Source organism: Podarcis erhardii (assembly GCF_964252035.2).
Source record: "Podarcis erhardii genome assembly, chromosome: 1".
NCBI classification, from domain to species: Eukaryota; Metazoa; Chordata; class Lepidosauria; order Squamata; family Lacertidae; genus Podarcis; species Podarcis erhardii.
Window position 1 is genome coordinate 134,293,889 of NC_138497.1, and position 20,925 is coordinate 134,314,813.

At 43.5% G+C, this 20,925-nt stretch overlaps 1 protein-coding gene across 14 annotated transcripts in view; it reads right to left on the reverse strand.

The window, feature by feature from the left end:
* Positions 1-20,925, reverse strand: part of COL6A3 (collagen type VI alpha 3 chain) — a 107,852-nt gene that overhangs the window by 43,305 nt on the left and 43,622 nt on the right. For all 14 annotated transcript variants that reach the window (XM_081849254.1, XM_081849253.1, XM_081849252.1 and 11 more), the window contains 11 exons: positions 18,464-19,030; positions 15,233-15,838; positions 13,120-13,722; positions 10,866-11,465; positions 8,764-9,366; positions 6,718-7,064; positions 4,974-5,052; positions 3,775-3,920; positions 2,714-2,806; positions 1,548-1,601; positions 600-671 (listed from right to left, as the gene is read on the reverse strand). In XM_081849254.1, the coding sequence (XP_081705380.1) occupies positions 600-671; positions 1,548-1,601; positions 2,714-2,806; positions 3,775-3,920; positions 4,974-5,052; positions 6,718-7,064; positions 8,764-9,366; positions 10,866-11,465; positions 13,120-13,722; positions 15,233-15,838; positions 18,464-19,030 (3,770 nt within the window). The remainder of the gene's footprint in view (positions 1-599; positions 672-1,547; positions 1,602-2,713; positions 2,807-3,774; positions 3,921-4,973; positions 5,053-6,717; positions 7,065-8,763; positions 9,367-10,865; positions 11,466-13,119; positions 13,723-15,232; positions 15,839-18,463; positions 19,031-20,925) is intronic.

Below are 20,925 nucleotides of genomic sequence, written 5' to 3' on the forward strand. Positions count from 1 at the left end.
ATGCAGATAAATGAATTAGCTTGAAACTAACTTACTGCAGAAAGGTTGTATCCCCTGCTCTGCCTTCTGCTGCCTCTGGCCCCAACCACCCTGACATGTGGCCTGCAGAGGGCTGACCATTGGGCTGAAAGGGTGACCACCCCTGCCAGTCTGGATTTAGGTGAGGGCACAACCAGCTCCAGGTTTATGGAGCGGAGTTTCACAGCATAATCCTTTATGTGCCTGCCCCAAGGTAAATCCCACTGAGCTCAACGGGGTTACTCTCAGGTAAGTGGGTATATGAGTGAAGCCTCCCTGGATAATCCTACAGATATCTGTTCAGAAGAAGTTCAACTGAATTCAGTGGGGCTTCTTCCCCAGGAATGTGGGACAAGACTTGCAGCATCCATCACTGTCATTCATTTTCTGAGCTTAGGGGAAAGAAGACGAAGCAATGTGCTGAAAATACCCAATATTTATCACATGATAAATATGGGTGCTCACGGATCTGCTGCAAAATACCAATGCTTGATCTTCAGCTGGAGTGAACAGGGCTGGAACCTATGGACAGATGTTCATCTGCTTTATTCTGTACTATTTGTGGTTGTTGCTTTTAATACCTTAGTTCCTCTTTCACCAGGACAACCTTGGAATCCTTGAGTTCCGTTTATACCTGGAGGCCCACGGTCACCCTGTGAAGAAAGAAAGGAATAATTCAACAATTTGCATTTATGTCCATTCAGTCATAGATGGACTGTGTATTATCTTGGCTATTGTGCCTTACCTAGAAAGCTGCTTATTTAAGCACTTCTGCAATTAACACCTGGTGGATCTCTAGTGACGCCTCTCCTTAAAGACTCACATAGAAATTCCATCATACTTTAATAAAACTATAAATGGGATTTGCCGCCCCCCCCGCCCCCCATTTTAAATGGCAGATGAGAAAAACCAGTCATCTGGCCTGTGCTGATCAGCCCATAGTACTAACTACCATTGCCTAGCTCTTTGTAACTTATGTCTGCATCCTCTTCCTTCCAGCCACACAACAAGAAGATGAGGGGAAGGGCAGACACCCTTAAGGTTAAAGTCACTTTCCCCCTTAATTTTCTTTTTCATTCTATAATTTCATTTTTAATTTGCATACCACCTTTTTACATAGCTGAGCACAGGGTAGTTTACAAGCCACAGAAATAACAAAATATAGAACAAAGATCACACATCCTATAATAATCTCATCCAGTGCAAGGTAGTCGTAATGAAGCAGATTACTTCTAAATAAACTTACTGCCAAATAAACAGCTCAAATCAACTAAATAATTGATTTGAAATATGTTACAATTAAGAAACCTCAAAATCAGCAAATAACAATCAAACAGAAAATCACTCTCAACCATTACAGTAAATCGTTACTAGACTACAATCAGTTAAAACAGCAGCAAAGGCACAACATACACAAAATTTCTCAGTCGAAAAATAAAAAATAAAAAAAAACTGTCCAGTAGCACCTTAGAAACCAACTAATTTCTCAGGGCACATGAAAGAGTTTCTATTTCAAAATGTTTACTCACTGGTCCGCCTTCATCTCCAGGATAACCTCTGTAGCCATTTTCCCCTGAAGATCCCTTTAAAACACACAAAGACACAACACACATGGTTTGTATTTCCATCTATATACAGTACATACATTCAGGCTCTCTCTTCTAATATCCTGTATTCCTCCCCTTAATCTCAATTCAAAATCTTTCTGGGTTTCTACAAATAGAAGGTTTCTATTTTACTATTTATAGAAGTAAATAATTCTGTATGTATATCAAATTTTACAATCTTTCATGAATAGCAATGGTATCTTCTTTTTATGGCATTAGAGGCTTGCAGTCAGATAATAACAGAAGCAGATGGTATTTAGCTTATCTCTGCCACCTGAAGTTCTATTCCTGTTTCTCTAATGTGAACTGTGTTAAATTATTCATTATTCTTTGCATTACAACTCAATGAGATGTTCAGAATTTGACCAACATAGCAGAAGTCTTTGCCTATTCACATTCAACTTGTCAATACATCAGCAAGCACTGCCAAGCTCAGAAATATGACCCTGGGACTACGAACACAGTCCCCAGCATGGTCAAATTCTGAGCCAAAAGTAGAAACTTTGCTTTTTATCAACCTAGGTAACAATGCTGAAATGAAATTTCACATCAGTTGAAATGAAATTTCAATTCAGAATCTGGCAAATTTTAATGGACAGCACTGAACCGATTATCTGCACAATTCTTTCCAAACAAGGCTACATGAGTACAATATACAGAATTTGCCATAATTCAGTTCTGGCCCCTCTCACTGCCATTCTAAGAGAACAAGGGAGATGTTCAGGGTGAGTCCTGGCACCTTTTTTCTAGAAAAATAGCATTGGCAATACATATATCATTGTGAAATAAAAGCTGTCAGCCAAAGAGCTACTTTCGGTGTGCCAGGGGTCTGTGCAATTTTTCTAGTGCAATTTTGGCCTCTTCCCCTTTGAACCGAAAAACCACCTTGCCTCCATCAATGCCATATCACTGATAGCGCCCAGTTTCAGAACCATGCTGCTATTAGTCATGGGGCTGATATCCCCAGATCTAAATCCCCTTGGAAGTGTGGAACTAGTTATGTAGTACTTTGCATCCTGGTCAAAAACCAGAAAATTGGTTGCTGAATTTCCATTGGCTGAAATTCCAATGAGGCTGAAACATCTCACCTTTGGTCCAATAGATCCTGGCAGACCTCTGTCTCCCCTCTGTCCTGAACATTTACATGGGACACCACAGCATGCCTTTTCTGCAATGTTGTCCTGTAAGGAAAGTAAGTATTGCCATTAGTAAATTAGAACACAGATCACCTCATTTTTTAAAAAAAACACATGAGCTACAAGTAAATTCCTTCTCCTCAGTGGCCATGTTTACAGTAGATTAGGGTGTGTTGCTAGAGAATGAAAGGAGTTGAGGCACAGGCCCATGACACAAATGTACATAAAATTTGCATATGCTAATATGCACCCAACTGTCCTACAAACCCAAGTCCTTTTAAAAAAAAAAGTCAAAAGAGGCTCCTTACAATATCTCACAATGAAGGCAAGTCCACTAACATGAAAGAGGGAAATTAATGTATGAATTGTCTCAATTTCTTTTGGAGAGTTTAGAAACTGTTTTAAAAACTGGCAACTAAATTTAAAATAGCTAAAAAAAGCAGAAAAGATGCTAAAAGCAGCAATAAGGACAATACTCAGCTGACCTGGACCTACAGCTTGGAGAATGTGTTTACTTCTGTGAAAACATTTTCTAGAAAGCAACTGTGCTGAAATTGGCAGAAAGATGTCAAGGAACAATGTAATAGTAAACAAACCTTGAATTCATAATATTTGGGGAAATCATTTAAACCACAGGCCTTTCCCCCAAAGAATCCTGGGAACACCAAACACAAAGCGCTATTCGCAAACTGCAGTTCCATGATTCACTGGGGGAGCTGAGTGCTTTAAATGCAGGTGCGGTTGGGACCACAGCATGCAAACAAGTCTGAAAATGACATCTTGGTAACTAAGTATTAGAGTCCAATGGACAATTACATAGGAGAACTAGTCTGACGTAGCAGCTAAGAGACACAGAAAGTTCCTAGCTGAAATGTCACCTCATAGAGTTAGGCACAAAAAGAGTGCATTTCTGCAAAGAAGAAACCACAGGTGTGTAACAGGTGTTCAAACCTAAGACCATAAAAGTATACATCTAAAGCTACCCAGGCAAATTACAGATCTTAGTTATTTACTAGTTGCTCTGCCAGTTCAAAGTCTATATCCTGCAGATTCACTCGGAGAGGTCGATTATAAGTGAAACCACGCCCAAATTCCAGCTTCATCACTTCGTCGAAATTTGCTGCTCGCTCCAAGCCAACAAAAATGAGAGCCTTGACACCTGGAGAATTGTAAGAAAAAGCCATCAGTCATAAGCGATTGTTCACCAACTCTAAACAGCTTATTCTGTATAGCTCTGCAAAGTGCCACCCTTGTTCTCTGGGTAGACACCATCAATATGCTGATGATGGCATCTAATGCCCTCCTTTCATTTGATCCAAACACTCTGCTCTCAGTGCTTATTCTGCCTAGAACCAAGTTGCACCGAATTACTGGTGCCATCTCAGGCATTTCAGAAATCCACACTATCAGATTTTGGAAAATATTTCCCTGCTGTATTATTGTTCTTGCTATTCAGACACTGATTGGTCTCTGTTGAACCAGCCAGGCCCAGAAGTTAAGGAGCCCTTACTACAGGCTTCTTCTCCCACAGCTCAACATTTTGTGAACCATTTCTTTTTTTCTAAAAAATCCCAGTAATGGAGGATGGTGAGAGCCCCTTCCTCGAAGCTGCCACACAAATCTTCCTTGAATTAAAAAGATGGTACAGCAACACAGCTTCTCAAACGGCTCCTTGGCTCATTCATTCTCTAGGAATATGGTATTCCTCTGGCTCCACTAGACTGGGAACAGTGCAAATGTAGCACTGAGCAAGAAACCCCAGGCTCTTTCTCCCTTTTTTGTAATTGTCTGGGACAGCCCTTGCTATGTCAAATGGGATCACAAGCTAGTAACTAACTCTTTCTTGTGTCGCAGTGGTTAAAGAATGGCAAAAGAGAACAAATCAGGGTAGTTTTAAAATGTCAGTCTTCCATCTTCATTCAAAATGGTGTCCAGTTGTATCCGAATGCAGACAAAATTCTGCTCTTCCCTCTCAGGAACCATTGTGCAAAATTTGCTTATGAGATATAAAATTTGGCTAAAATCGGCACAGAAATGTTTAGTCCACCATCTTGATTAAAAATGGCTTCCGTTTGCATTCAAACACAGACAAAAACCATCTCCCTCATGCAAAATTTGCTTACAAGGCAAAGAGACATGCAACTTTCCAAAATACATTGTTGATAATATATTCCAAAATATAATATATTTCAAAATATATTGTTGATAATACCTTCTCTCTTCAGATCATCAGATGCAGCTGCTAGCTGCCCTCTAGCACCATCAATGCCATCAGTTAAGTGTATTACAACCTGAGAAAGGAAATAAGTTATTATACATCAGTTGTGAAACACATTTATATGAAAAAACACCACTCTAATGTAATTTATTTTATTATTAGATTTATAAACCGTCCTTCATCATAAGATCTCAGGGCGGTTCACATAATAAAAGGTCTGCCATGAGAAATGTAACAACCATTCTGCTTTCAGATGAATCCTCCTTATTGGCTGGGTGCTGATGCCATAGCTTCTATTCTCTGCATTACAAGAATTCTGCACAGCTAAAATGGAACCCGTTCTCGGGGAAAGGAGGCACTTCTGTGCACGTCCCTCTGCCATGGGCAACCTTGGGCCATGTAGTTCTCCCCAAGGTGCCCTGGTCAGTTTTCAGAATGACATTCAGGAAATGGCCTGTGGTTCATGAGCTGTCCAATGATTTCTTCTGGATATGCCCTGTGGCACAAGGGTATTCAAGGCCAACCGTCCTCCACACTATTTGCCTTGGATGAGAGCAGGATGATGTAGAAGTTGGGAGCAGCAAGGAGACTGATAGCTCCTCCAGTCATGGAAGAGGGACACGGGTGGCGATGTGGTTTAAACCACTTAGCCTCTTGGGCTTGCCAGTTGGAAGGCCGATGGTTCGAATCCGCGCAATGGAATGAGCTCCCATTGCTCTGTCCCAGTTTCTGCCAACCTAGCAGTTTAAAAGCACACCAGTGCAAGTAGATAAATAGGTACCACTGTAGCGGGAAATTAAGCGGCATTTCCATGCACTCTGGTTTCCGTCACAGTGTCCCATTGCGCTAGAAGCAGTTTAGTCATGCTAGTCATGACCCAAAAAGCTGAATGCGGACAAACACCAGCTCCCTCGGCCTGAAGCAAGATGAGCACCACACCCCATAGCAGCCTTGGACTGGACTTAACCTTCCAGGGGTCTTTACCTTTTACCAGTCATGGCATATGTATTGTGACTGTCTCCAGAGGTTTGGGCAAGATAGGGCAAGGTTTGAAACGAACAAGGCTGCTTAGGGCAGAAGAGCAGCTTATAGGGCAATGCAAGTTAGCTATCTCCACCAAAATTACATCTATAACTCCATACAGGCAAACAAAACTTATTAAGTGCTAGTTCAAGACATTTTGCAGCATGAACTGAAGCCCTAACCCTACCACTCTTCCCAACACACTTTAAATTCAGACTCCAATTCATAGATCATATCTAATTCATATAAATCAGTCAAGATCAATGCTATAAAGGAATACATTTGGGGGTTTTTAATCTTCACATTTAAGCATTTATTTGGCAAATCAGATTTTATCTAAATTTCCCAGCTAATAGTGGATAGTGCTGTGGTAATAAAGCAAATAAGATTTTACAAATTCTTTCAAATAGCAACTTGTTGCTTTGTGCCTATAAAACAATATTTGGCTGCAGCAAGAGATTAGGATCATAATCCAGTAATCTAGATTTAAAATAATGGGGGTGGGACTTAATTTGCTTGCAGCTGTTAAATAATATTTTTGCAAGAGTTTAATGAAACAGTTGGGAGAATTTTTTGCCAGAGCATGTCAAGCAGTTCCAGTATTATGGCTACTCAGCCTTCCAGGCTATGTGCTGGTTATAAAACTGAAAAGCAGCACAGATCCAGAGTCCATCCCCTCCCCTCCAAAAATAGAGAGAATGAAGTCCAAACTTACCTTCACGGTTCCAGCAGGAGATGCTCTGAATTTGTTCTGGTAAGATTTGAGGGTCTCTGCAGTTAGGACATATGGACCACCATTGTGCAAAGCTTGGAACTTCTCAAACAACTCCGGCTGGTACTCAGAAAAGTCAAATGCTTCCACAACTCCAGAGCGAGTCTGCGCCAGGAGAGACACCCGCACCCGAGGTGCCTGGTTGGCAGTGCAGCTAATTTTCTGCATCTGAGTAATCGTGTTCAGAATGTGATTGACCTTTGACTCCAGCACCTTCTGCGAAGCAAATATGCTTTGCCCTGGTCCAACATCTGATACATCAAATCCGAGTATAACATCCAGGTCACAATCTTGAGTAGACAAAAGCACAATGGCATGTTACACCGCGTAGGGGAACATACATCCTACACAAATGTGTATAGGATTCTTCCATACAGAAAAAGGGATTTGTGTAGCAAGTACTCATAACCCAATGTCCTAGACATGGTGTTTTCTTTCTGTTATTCACGGGTAAATTGATAACAACAATATCTATAATTATTAAACTACAGTGCAGATAAGCTTTCAGTAAAGATGTTCCTTACTTAAGCTTTTGACTCTGCTTCTCCCTTTTCCCCAAACTTGCACAACGGCTAAACTTCCACCCCTAACATATTGGATACCCCCTGGGACAGGTACCACACTTGGTGTTATTTAGCTTACTTTTTAAATTTCCGCCCCACAATGGTCCAGTAATGCGCTTCCAGTACTTACAGAGGAAAAGAGGGCCATAAACCCTGATAGCCAAAGGGGCTTCCGTGTTGAAGGAGGAGGAGGAAGAGGAGGGGGTGGCTTCCAGCGCAATATACAAAAACACAACAGAGCATCACACATTTAAAGCTTCCTGATACAGGACTGCCTTCAGATGTCTTCTAAAAGTCAGAGAGTTGTTTATCTCCTTGACATCTGACAGGAGGGCATTCCACAGGGTGGGCGCCACTACCAAGAAGGCCTTCTGCCTGGTCCCCTGTAACTTCACTTCTCGCAGTGAGGGGACCACCGTGGCTGTGAGAGCTATAAGCAGAACTTCATCTGCTCATCTTAATGCAGCTGAGGGAGCATTTCAAATCTTAGCTTTGCCTCATGCATGGTTTGAATTTTATCTCTGCCATTAACTCACTGGGTAGCTTTAGGCAACCTTCTCCCTGTCTCTCTCTTTCATTCCCCACCCTGCCTTTGGGGTTGTAATAATCATGTAAGGTTGCAACAGGGCGGTAAGGCATAAGAAGCACTATACAAAATCCAAGCTTTACTATTTTCATTCAGGACCAGCCAGATCCCTAACTCTCCTCAAGCTTCAAGGTCTTTCAAGAAACTGGAATTTGGGGCCTTGAGCCATTCACTGGCCTGACTCAGACTATATCCCACCTAAGAGACCACTAGTGGTGCATTCCCACATGCCTTCAGCAGCGACATGCTTTTTAAATTGGTAAGTGTTGAAAATAAAGTAGGTTCTATCGTAAATAAAGTAGGTTCTAGCGGCTGGCGCTGTGGGTTAAACCACAGAGCCTAGGACCTGCTGATCAGAAGGTCGGCGGTTTGAATCCCCGTGATGGGGTGAGCTCCCGTTGCTCAGTCCCTGCTCCTGCCAACCTAGCAGTTCGAAAGCACCTCAGAGTGCAAGTAGATAAATAGGTACCGCTCTGGCGGGAAGGTAAACTGCATTTCCACCAGAAGCAGCTTAGTCATGCTGGCCACATGACCCAGAAGCTGTACGCCGGCTCCCTCGGTCAATAAAGTGAGATGAGCGCCGCAACCCCAGAGTCGGTCATGACTGGGTCTAATGATCAAGGGTCCTTTTACCTTTACCTTTTATCGTAGTGTAAGGAAGTCAACCATTCTATGGAAGAAGCTACTGTACTTTAAAAAATGCAGTATCAAAGGAGAGAAAGAAGCAAAAGCACAGTTGTATACAATAATTACACCAATGCAGAGCGTCAAGATGGAAAGTGGACAAGAAAAAAAGCAATGGAAACAACCCAAGTGTATATTTAAAATGGCAGCTATTACCTTTTGAGACTTCCCCCACTGGTCTGCACAGCTGCTCTTTCATGGTATCACTCAAGGTAACCAGCACAGCCTCATTCAACTCTGAGAGTTCCTGGGCCGTTGCTGCCCGGAAAGCTGTGGTGCCGTCACTGGAGAGTTTGGTAACTTCCCCAAGGTCAATGTTTTTCACTCCAACTGCAAACACCTTGACACCTGACCGTGCCAGTGCTAAGGAAGCTGTCTGCGCATCGTCTTCCGCTTTGCCTCCTGTTATAATAAATGCAATCTGAGGGACCTTCTGATCTGCCCTGCTGCCAGCCTCCTTCACAAAGTGTTTTGCTTGGACATGCTTGATGGCTGCTCCAGTATCAGCAACTCTGCCTCCTTTGTATGTTACTTTCTCAACAGCAGTTAAGATATCATCTTTTTTGGAGAAATCCTTCAGGAAGAATTCATCAGTCACATCTGAGTTGTACTGCACTAAGGCAACATTAATGGAATCGCCTTCTTCATAAATAGCGTCAATGATGCCATATATAAAGTTAATCACTTCTTGGAAATTGTCTTTCCCAAAGTTGATGGAGCCATCCAGCAAAAAGACAACGTCTGCTTGTTTTTTGCCATCTGAAAGATGTAAATGGGTGGGGGGAAGTGTGAAACAGGCTGAAGACCCCCTGCCCCAATCAGCAAGGCAAGAGAGCTGCGTCATCTGCATAAGGGTCACTAGCAGAATCCATAAAATATAGATAAATGCATTATGGATACCTCTCCACATTTACTTTGTAAAGAACAGAAAGTGTCTAGAATTGATGGTTGTGAACACAAACTTGAAAATAAGCAGGTGCTTAAATCTTACTTAAAATTTTAGAGGGATTGAATTGAACAATAACAATTGAAGACACATTATTTCCTCTCACTAGACTACTATTGTTGCCCAAAGTTCCATGAATGGCAACTCATCCCTTTGCCAGTGCTTATGGGAGGAAGAAATGAAGTTGGGTAGCAAGTACCCATGCAGGATAAGCTAAAACCAAATCCAGTATATATACTGATCATAGCTGTCAACGTTTCCCTTTTTTTTCAGGGAAATTCCCTTATTCCGAATAGGATTCCTCGCAAGAAAAGGGAAAAGTTGACAGCTATGATACTGATGCATCTAACAACCGTAACATCCCACCCTTATACCCCATTTTCAATGTTGGGGTTTTTAAGGTAGGCTCCTGTGCCCCCATGTAATAATTTTGTAGATGATTTTATTTTGTATCCTATTATTAAAATGTGATGCCAAGATAATGAAGATATGTTTTTTAAAGATTTTGGATTCTAAAAGAATAAAATTATCACATGGAGAGCAAAAAAGAAAGAAAGAGCTGATTCGGGTGATTACCTTCTGCTTGAAGGATGAAAGTTCGGTATCTCTATCAAGCAAAATGGGAAAGGGCTTTGTGGTGTGAACATTTGCTCTCACCCCCATTAGTAGTATCACGAAGTCTCAAAAGGGTGGTGAAGGATTATTGATTATTGGTATTGTGAGCAAAGACTGAAACACTGGAATGGCCTTTAGCTTGTATACCTCATTTAACATATGAATCAATCCATTATCATTGCACTCTGAAAGGCTCCTCTTCTGGAAACTATCAAATTTATTCTTATGGCCTATACCAAAGTAGCAGTGCTCCCCTCATCACACAGTGCGTGGATTTCTGCCAGTCACGTTCAAATTTATATGGGGTCAGTCCAAGGCCAGGCCAGCTTTCAAATGATGGGAGTGGACTTGAGTGAAGGCTCCCAGGGGTCAGTCTCAGGCCCCACCCCCTCAGTGGCCCCGCCCCCAGGCCTGCCCAAACAGGAAATCAAATCCCAGTGAGCGGTGAGAGAGGTGAATACACCTCCCTTCAGTCACTGGAGTCAAGACACGCTGTGGAGACTTTGAGCCACAAACACCACATCACCACAGAAGGCATGAGGGGACATTTCCTCCGCTAAAGAACAAGCCTACTTGGTCTCTTTTGTGTGTGTGAAATGACAGCGCAAAGGTCTCATTTCCTCTAAAATTCCTCTAAAAATGCAGTATTTCCCCAGCACTACATTCAAAAATATTTGTTTTGAAATGAAAGACTAACCAGGGAAAACGTCAGGCGGCGAGAGTGTCGGTTCTTGAGGTGCCTCAAATGATGCATAAAACCTTTTCGCTATTGATGGGAGCTCAGTAAACTCTCTCACAAAAAACACAGTTCGGGGATCATTGGTAATTATTCGCAGTTCTTCGTTGTCTGCATTCCCTGATCCTACACCCAGGCTTTTAATCCCAGATGTCTGCATCTTGACAGCAGGTCTGCTGACATCATCCTCTGACCTCCCCCCAAGCAAAAGAACTAAATGCTGTGGGACTCCATCTTCTCTTCTGCTGCCTGCAGATTTAACAAAGTAGTTCTTCATAACAAACTCCAAGGCTTTCCCAACATTCAGGGGAGCACCTCCTCTGTACCGCAAGCGCCGAAGGCTGTCTATGACAGCACCTCTTGTTTTGTGTTCTTTTAAGCTGAACTCAGGGAACACATCATTGCTGAATTGGACAACACCAACTCTTGTTTTGCTTGGTGCAATTTCCAACATCTGGACAATCTGGATAATAAAATCTCGAATGCGAGCAGCATCGTCCCGCTTGACATTGTCAGAGGTGTCGATGACAAAGACAATGTCCTTTGCTTCGCTGTCAATATCTGCAGGAAGGAAAAATGCAGCAAAGAGGAGTGTCACTGGCTTTCTTCTTACACTAATGCCAGGCTCAATTCCTGGCATTTCCAGTTAAAAGCAGCTTGGGGAGAAGTGGCTGAGAACAAAGACAGCCACTGCCAGTCAGGACAGACAATATTGGGGAAGTGGACCAATGTTGGAACTCTGTAAAAGGCAGTGTTACAAACACTGGGTAAACCAGTTTAGCTTTTTTTCTAAGCTGTAGGTGCTTTTTTCTATGTGCAGCATTTTCAAAAATGTCTTTATGCAAATCTGTACAAAATAGGCTTCTGAAGCTTGACTCCAGTTTTTAAACACATTTCTAATGTCAGTATCCTAACACCTAGTCTTAACCACAACTACTTGCAAGCAACATTAATGTCAGTGGATTTCATTTCCAAGAAAGTGTGTTTCAGCTAGCAGCAGGATTCCATTTCTGCTGCTGCAATACTACAAATTATTTCACATTCCTCTTGGAGTTTAGAAACATTAAGCTAGCATTGTATGCTGACATAGTTGTGTGCAAGCATTAAGGGGTGAGACAACAGTAACCTCTCCTGTTGGGTATTAATATTCATTCTATACCAAAAGAATATCTTGATCATTACATTTGTTTAGCTAACCATTTTCCTTATTTAAGTATGTATATCCAAAAGCAGAAATTTATCTCTGAACCCATGATAGAGAGGCGCCATTTTAAGAGGTTTATGTCCTCTTTCAGGTCTTCCCACAGGCATCTGGTTGGCCACTGTGAGAACAGAATGCTAAGACTAGATATGCCTTTGGCTCGATCCAGCAAGGCTCTTCGTATACCCTTATATCCACCAAATGACATTTGAATATTATCTTCTAGAATAAGAGCACTTGTTGGAGCTGGCTCAAGTCATTTTGCCATGTGAAGAGGAACAGCAAATCCCTCCCTCAACAAGTGAAACTGCATAGTACCCAAGTTACGTTGGCATCTGAGATAGAACATCAGAACATATGAACAGCCTGCTGGATCAGGCTGATGGTCAGGCCTGACTCGGGGGTGGAAGCGGCGGGCTCCGGTGCACAAATGCATCGCCTGGCAGCAGCACACCCCCCCCCCAGCATGCGGCAGAAGACACTACGGCCCTGATTCAACTTATGCTTTTGTGAGCTAACACTCAATGGGCACCATCAGGCACTACCATACATATAAACCAATTCTTTTGGTCTAGGCATTACAGATGCTTTAACTGATCATAAGGAGATTGATTATTCTCCTTTAAAAAGAAACACTACCTGAAAATGTGGCAGATCTGGCTAGCAAAGAAAGCTAGCTACTGCCCTCACCCACCCAAATACAGATTAAGAACCTTACATAGTGATGTCAGGAATGAGGGGAAGCAAAGGATCGTCTATCCTACTTTTAGCATCATTCTGTGAACTCCTAAGAGGAACAGAAGCTAATGTGACCCCGTGCTAGTTATCGTAACAAGAGCCCCAGAACATTCTGCAAACTCTTCAAACTCCTAAGTCTTCAGACTGGTGCAATCCTGCAGCAGTTGTTGTGACATGTAGCCTGGTAAGAAGTTTCCCTATAAGATGGAAGAGGTGGGTTATCTAATGGGAGATGAGAAAATGATTTACACAAACAAAAACAGACAGCAATCTTACCTATAGGGGGATAACTTGTCTCACCAATAAGGCTTTGTATCTGCTGTGAAGTTAGTGTTGTAACAGGGGCCAGCAATTTCTGTTCCAGACTTGGAAGATCCTGATAGGTTGATATCTGGAACACATACTGAGGGCTAAGAGCTATTTTGACCAATTCCTCATAATCCATGTTCACTCCAATAGGAAATGGTGCCACACCAACACTCTTGACTTGGACTACAGGGTCCTCTAAATCATCATCAGGTGGTCGGGAAAAGAGAATTATTAAAAACTGAGGTGCGCCCTCCTCTATGCGACTTCCTGAGGGCTTCGTAAATATGTTCTTTGACACATATTCTAGGGCAGATCCAAGGTTGACTTGCCTCCCTCCTTTGGGTCTGAGTCTTCTCACTGCAGCTTGTACCTCATCCTTGGTGGAATGTGCATTCAGCAGAAATTCAACCCTGGGGTCATTGCTGAACTGAATCACAGAGACCCGGGTAGAAGCAGAGCCCACGTTCATATTGTTTACAAGTCTCTCAATAAACTCAACAACTGAAGGAAACTGAGTAGCTGCAAACTGGGAGCCGTCAATAAGGAACACAACATCTCTCCTCTCATCCACTACAGGAAAAAGGAAGACTTTAGAAGACACTAGTACAAATAAATTATACAAGCAACACATTTGAAAGGCAGAAATAGTAGTAATTTTAGATTACAGTCGACTTCCCAAGCGTGGCTTCTGATTGGCTGCAGAAAGCTCCTGCAGCCAATCGGAAGCCCCGTTGGACATTTGGCTTCCAAAAGAACGTTCAAAAACCGGCTTTCAACGTTCCAGTTTTCAATCATTCGGGTGCTAGAACGTTTGACTCCCAAGGCATTTGGGAGCCAAGGTACAACTTTATCAGCAATATGGCACTGAAGCCAAATGTACACTCAGTAAAAGCTACACAAAGTGAGCTTGGCAAAGTTGATCAGTGTTTCTCCTGACAATTTTAGCTCACAATCTTAGTGATGGAAAACTATTGTTCTCTTATAATGGCAATGGCGCCTACCTGAGAGAGGCTGGAACTACGTTCCAGTGAGTTCTGGATGAAGAAAAGCCCTGGGTATGCTAGTGGGAGACAGCACAGAAAGTCCTACTTGCACCATGGGATTTCCCTCTTCATTTCCTCCCCCCATGCCCTCCCCCCAATTGGCCTGAGGAAGGAGAGCAGAGAACTTTTTGACTGACAAACAGAAATGCCAATGCTGACACAACAATCAAATTAGTGTGACATTGAATTCCTCTGTTAGAAACTATAGTATGAAGTTTGCAAATCATGCCTTATGTTAATTATAGCCTGGCATGATGTCTAAATAGGCAATCCATAGGATGGTGATCACTACTCTGAAACTGAGAAACAGGAGGGCTGAGCTAATGTGAAATGAAAACAGAAAAAGCAGCATTAAGCCCTGGTTTGTCTGTTGCCCATCTGGAAGCATTTGGGGTTACGACTAGTGCAAACCATAGTTTGCCAGGGTGTGAAGTGGGCACAACATGCAGTAGGATGGCCATTTTGCTTCTCTCCTACTGCACAAACCTTCGTGGAGCCCACCAGACCTGCCGCTTTTATCTGCATCAGCCCAAGGCTGCGGCACAATAAATCTGGGTCACAGAAGATAATGTAGCCAGCAACACAATCAGAAAACATAACCCAAGAGTAACCCCTGGAACCTTATAAATGCACACAAACATACACACAGGAAGTTCCCTGCCTTCTGCAGGTGAGACATTACCCACTGGTAGTGTAACCACCTATTCTGGGTGCAGATAACAGTACCCAGACTTACAGCTGCCATTTTGTGTGCAGTAATTCTGGCATTTCCCCCACCATACGGTTGTTGTGTAAAATGTTTTTGTGAGATTTTGTGCTCTTTAAGCAGCCACAGGGGAAGCCACATCAAGCCCTGACAAATGTGATCAGTGCTGCTGCAATAGCCCTGTGCCCATTTTGAACCAGATGCTGCAGAACAGGGCTCAACACGCCCCGCTGCCTCCAGCAACTTGGGCTGCTTCATGACCTCAATGTCTTTGTGTGTAGTAGGAGCATAATTATAACACAGGTTCAATAGTTAAGAAGATTCTTTTCACCTGGGCTAGGAAGCGCTGTGGCCAAAGCGGTTATTTTTGGCCCGGTCAACTCAGCCACCGTTTGTGAAAGTGTTCGTCTTAAGGAGCCCAGCTGAGCGACACCTGGGACAAGGTACACAAACTGAGGAACGAAAGAAATTGTCTGCATCTCAGTGGCATCTGCATTTTGAATACCAATGCCAAACGGCACTGCACCCCTCGTCTTGAGATCCAAGGCAGGCCTTGTGACATCATCGCTTGACTTTTCCGCAGTCAGCAGGAACAATATCTGTGGGACCCCTTCAGACAACCTGCTTCCAGCCTGGCTGGTGAATACATTGCTCCTCAGGTAGTTAAGGGCAGCCCCTGTATAAGGGGCAGGGCCTCCCATGGCAGACACTCTCTGGATGGCCCTGATCACTTCGGCCTTGTCTTGGTAGCGATTCAGAAGAAACTCCGGCTGCACACGGCTGCTGTACTGGGCCACGGCCACCTGAACTTTGTCGGGACCAATGTCCAAAGAGTCGACCAAACCTTGCACAAAGGACTTCACCTCTGGGAATATGCTTCGCATGCCATCCGAACCGTCTATCAGAAACACAACATCCTTCTTCGGAGATTCCTCAGCTGCTGAAGAAATGTGGGGGTTATGAGAAAAAAAAGGAATACAATCAATTGTCACATAAAGAAAAAGGTAAGCTCCCATTTGCCTATTAAATTTTGCATGCTTTTGCTCCCAGGGTGAAAAGAAAACTGAGGGGGAGAAATGAGGGAAGGCACCAGCACAGGGAATGAAGAGAAGTAAAACCTCAAATAGGCACAGGAATTGGTTAAAAAGATTACCAGCTTAAGTAGCTTTACTGGTGAGAGCCAGTGAAAGTCAGAGTGACTGTTCAGTTTTCCTGAAGAAGGAGATGGTGTGATTGATCCCATAGAAGAGATTCTTGATTTGAAATGCTTCAGGGGAGCCTTCAGAAACCAAGAGACTCCTGTGCACTGTGAAGTTTCATTTTCTCTCTGTTTCCTGGTCCCATCGTCATCTCAGTAGCAAATACTTGAAAGTTCTCTCTTCTACACTCAAGGGCTCATCTACACATACCTTTGCTACAGGCTTTCGAGACACAGCCCTGGGCTTTCCAGGTCTGTGCCGAAATGGGGTTTTTGTTTTTGTTTTGTCCTGGCACTTTCCATAAGAAAACCCATGTTTTAACCACTGAATCAGAATGAACGACCATCTGTGGAAAACCCAATTGTGTGGACAGGTGGAGTCCCCAGATCCCGAGTGGTCCCCCCCCCCGTCATGAGGAATAACGACTCTAGACAACGTGCTATGGGATTAAATTGGCCACAACTTTATTAAATTTCAAATGTGGGTAGACCTTGGCTCAGGCATTGGGCGTTCTCCCTCCCTAGTCCCCAGCCGGGGACCTAGGGAGCATCAGGGTTATCCAGTGTGTGTGGGGGGGATGGGCCGGCTCTGGAGAACATATGTTCAAGCAGAGATAGCCGCCCCCGTTACGCCGCCGCCGCAGGGGAGAGCAATGACGACCTTTCGGCGTACGGCCAAAGCCTCCCTTCAAAAAACCCTTTAACGGGGAACCCTGGTATCGCCGCCGCAAAGAGGAAGATGGACTAAAGGATTCCGCCCAAGGCCTGATACCGCCAAAGTTGTGACGTTTTGCTACGGGAAAGGCGAAACCTGCCAATGCAGGGAAATTCCTTTCCGGCCCTTTAACAGCGACCTTATCGTAGCAGCGCCCGCATACCTGTGGAGACAGGTTAACCTGCAAAACCTATGAAGAAAAGTTAACCTGCAAAAGAAGACATTAACTGAGGGTGGGTAGGGTGGGAGAAGCTCTGGAGCCAAGTGAGGATTACCAATTAAGATCCACCCTCTATTGTGTGGGCAGGTAATCCCTCCCCCTACCTGGCCTGGTTTCCCTGGCAACGCTTCCCCCAGGTGGGATTGGACAACTCACTGGGGTAGGCGGGGACCTCCAGGTATCCCACCTGAGGGAAGGCAAAGCCTATGCTGATGGGGCCACTCCAGATCCAGGGCTGCATGCGTCCCCGCAAAGGGCGCCCCCCGTTTTAAGTGGGGAGCGGTCATTGCTGTTTGCTATGTTTCAGCTGTAAAATGCAGGTTTCCCAGATAAAAGTGCAAGAAAAGAAAAAACAATGCTCATGGACCTGGAGAGATCAGATCTGTCCCTAGATATACGGCACAAAAGGACGTGTGGATGGGCCCCTACTTAAATTACCCCTCGTTTACACTGGCTTTACCTTCCCACACATCAGGCTGAAAATGGCCATGCTAAACTGTAAAAAGGTAAAGGGACCCCTGACCATTAGGTCCAGTTGTGGCCAACTCTGGGGTTGCGGTGCTCATCTCGCTTTATTGGCTGAGGGAGCTGGCATACAGCTTCCGGGTCATGTGGCCAGCATGACTAAGCCGCTTCTGGCGAACCAGAGCAGCGCACGGAAACACCATTTACCTTCCCACCAGAGCGGTATCTATTTATCTACTTGCACTTTGACGTGCTTTCTAACTGCTAGGTTGGCAGGAGCAGGGAACGAGCAACGGGAGCTCACCCCGTCACGGGGATTCGAATCGCCGACCTTCTGATTGGCAAGTCCTAGGCTCTGTGGTTTAACCCACAGCGCCACCCGCGTCCCTATGCTATACTGTACTGCAAGGAAATAAGCAGCTATAGGATGGAGAAGCAGCATTTAATAATGAGAGAAAGGAGCTTTTTCCAGGGCGAATGCTTTACCTATAGCAAGCAGTCATGAAAAAGCAAGAGACTACTATGCTGACAGGTAAAATATAACAGTTGCCTTGTGTTCTTTCTGATATAATCTATCATACAGATTGGTGCTGGGCTCATGACAGAGCCTGGATTTCCAAACTGGGGAGTCTGTTTTCAAACTTCCCCCAACTCAAAGCCTGTTAGTATCACTACTGCACTTCATTATATATGGGAAGCACCTTATAGCTGCACACTCAATGACATTTGTATCTGGGAAAAGATGTGAATGAGGTCTCCCACATGCAAAGAGGAAGCACTACACTCCCTGCACTTTATATGCATCAAGAATTATCTATTTGAGACTTTTTCAAAGTAAACAGACTCTCCTAAATGCTTTGAGCAAATTGCATCTAGCCAGCAATTTCTTATTTACAGCTTCTTGTGTAACCCGTTGGACTGTGCATGCTTCAAAGAAAAAGACGAAAACTGCAGAAATGAATACCTGATGGCTGAGACGGAATGGCTTTCAGCAGACTGCCTATTTGAAATTGTAGGTCTCCAATTCTGGAAAGGGAGTCAGCAACTAGCACAAATTGAGGGTCGAAAGCTATCTTTTCTAATTCGCTACGATCTGCAGTCCTGGATTTGATAGCAAAGGGAATAACTCCAATTTGTTTCAGAGCATCAGCAGGGTCATCCACACTATCGCTTGATCTCCCAGCAGCAAGGAGCATAAGTAGTTGTGGCACTCTTTCCTCAATCCTGCTTCCAGCACTCTTCACAAATATTTCCTTCGTGGCGTAATCTAACGCAGCACCAATGTTGAGCAACCTCCCTGTTTTTATCTTCATTCTTTTCACTTTCTGAAGGATGTCTTGCTTGTTTGGGATATCTTCAAAGTTGAACTCAAGTTGCACGTTATCACTAAACTGTGCCACAGCTACACGTATGGCATCAGGACCCACATCCAGGTCAGAAATAATCCGGTGCAAAAAGTCCCGAACAGCAACAAACTGACCCATAAGGTTGGCTGAGCCATCAATCAAGAACAAGATATCAAACTTGTTTTCTGGAATTAAGAGAAATGAAAATGTTTAATACACAAAAAGATATTGCAGATTCATTTTGCAAACTAGGAGATAATAAATCAGAGCGATCTTGATTATGTAAGAGGAAGAATTCAGGCTTTGGGCCTTTCTATAGCACCTTTCCTTAAAAACCCCAAATTGTGGAATCACTGGAAATTACTCTAGAACTTCCAGGAGAGTGAATTATTGGTACTTTTAATGTATTATGCATCGTGAGGACTATATTGTTGAGATGTGCAATCAGTGAACCTAAAAATGAGGAAGTGGAAGTGGAAATGATTCCAGCTTCTTTGAAATGCCTAAAGCAGACCTTAGTACTTGCAGCTTTCTGTCATCAACACAGGGAGAGCATCACATCGTAGAGACATGAGGCTTCTGTCTTTTTAAATTTTTTTTATTATTATTATAATTTTTTATTGTTAAAATAGTTCAACATTAATATACATACAAACATACATTTCATACAACATACCTACATACATACAACATACCTAGAACATACCTACACTCAATCCCACAGATAAATCCCATCACCATCCGCCACCCCTCACCCTTTGTGTTAGACTTCCAATCTACTCAATTGCAATTTCTTTCTACTTCTATTACTTTCTTTCACACACATATTTCTTTTTCTATTACACATTGTTATCCATCTTATTTAGTATTCCAATATTTGAAAGGAAACTTGTTTATTCTAATAGGCGTTCTGATTTTTCGATATAGTTTTGCAAGTATCTTTTAAACACCTTCCAGTCCCTGTCTGCCTTCTCTTTTGAGGTCCTTCCAATTTTCCAAAAATTGGAAAAGTGGTACTGTACCAACAAAGATAGAGTGGCTTGCCAAATTATTGGAGTACTACAATATATCCAAGGCTTCTGTCTTTAAGGCTCTGAAGAAGACGGATGGTACAGAAGTGTGCCTTCTCCTATGATAGCCAGTGCTTTTTTCTGGCAAGGAGTTCTTGAACCAAGTACTGTTGCTTAGGCTGCCACTGCTGCCTGCCAGCCAGAGTGCTTCCATTGCCCCAGGCTGGGGCTTACTTCTTACAAAGTTGGGGAGGGAAGGAAGGAGCATGTTCAGGGAGCTGCCTACTTTGTCCTATTGTAGCTGGAGGGCATATGGGGAGGATATCCCCACAGGCTCAGGCGGCCACAGCCCACCATCCAGTGGCAGGCACCTCCTACATCCCTTAAGGGGCTGGATAAAAGGAAGGAGGAGGAGCAGCAGGGCTATCGGCACAGGCTCAGGCAGTGGCTGCTGGCCTGCTAACCAGCGAAGTGAAGATTGTAGCACTTTCTGATGGTACGAGCTGCTTGAAATGAAATGGACTGCCCCAGAAGGTGGTAGTCTCCCCTTTGCTAGGCATTTTTGAAACAGAGGGCAGGAGGGCCACCCAGCAGTGGATCTCCTAGATCGGCAGCGCATAGGACTAAGGGCCTCTGGAGAGCTTTACTACTCTAGGATTCTGCCTGGGAGACAGCAAGTCACTTTCTGTGTGTTTATCGGGCTTCTATTTTATTGTGTGCACAGACAGTTAATCTTCCCCACCCCTTCGGAACAAAGAAAGTGGGGGGAATGAGGGTGAAGAGCACAGAAGCTGCACCCTCAGACACTGTTATAAATGTTACGCACTTCTTTTCACATGTATTATAGAGCGAGGAGGAGCGAGATAGTTTGTTTTAAAAAATAAAAGTAAAGTAAAGCTATAGAAAGAAAAAAATGAGCACTCCTCATGTATCTATTTTGTCAACTGTAGCTTCTCAAGATATGTCCAAATGGTAAAATAAGTGCATGTGCAATCATTATGCAAAACAGTGCACTTGGGTTCGTATCAGCCAAACACATTTCTATTTATACCCTGTGCATAGATCTAGAA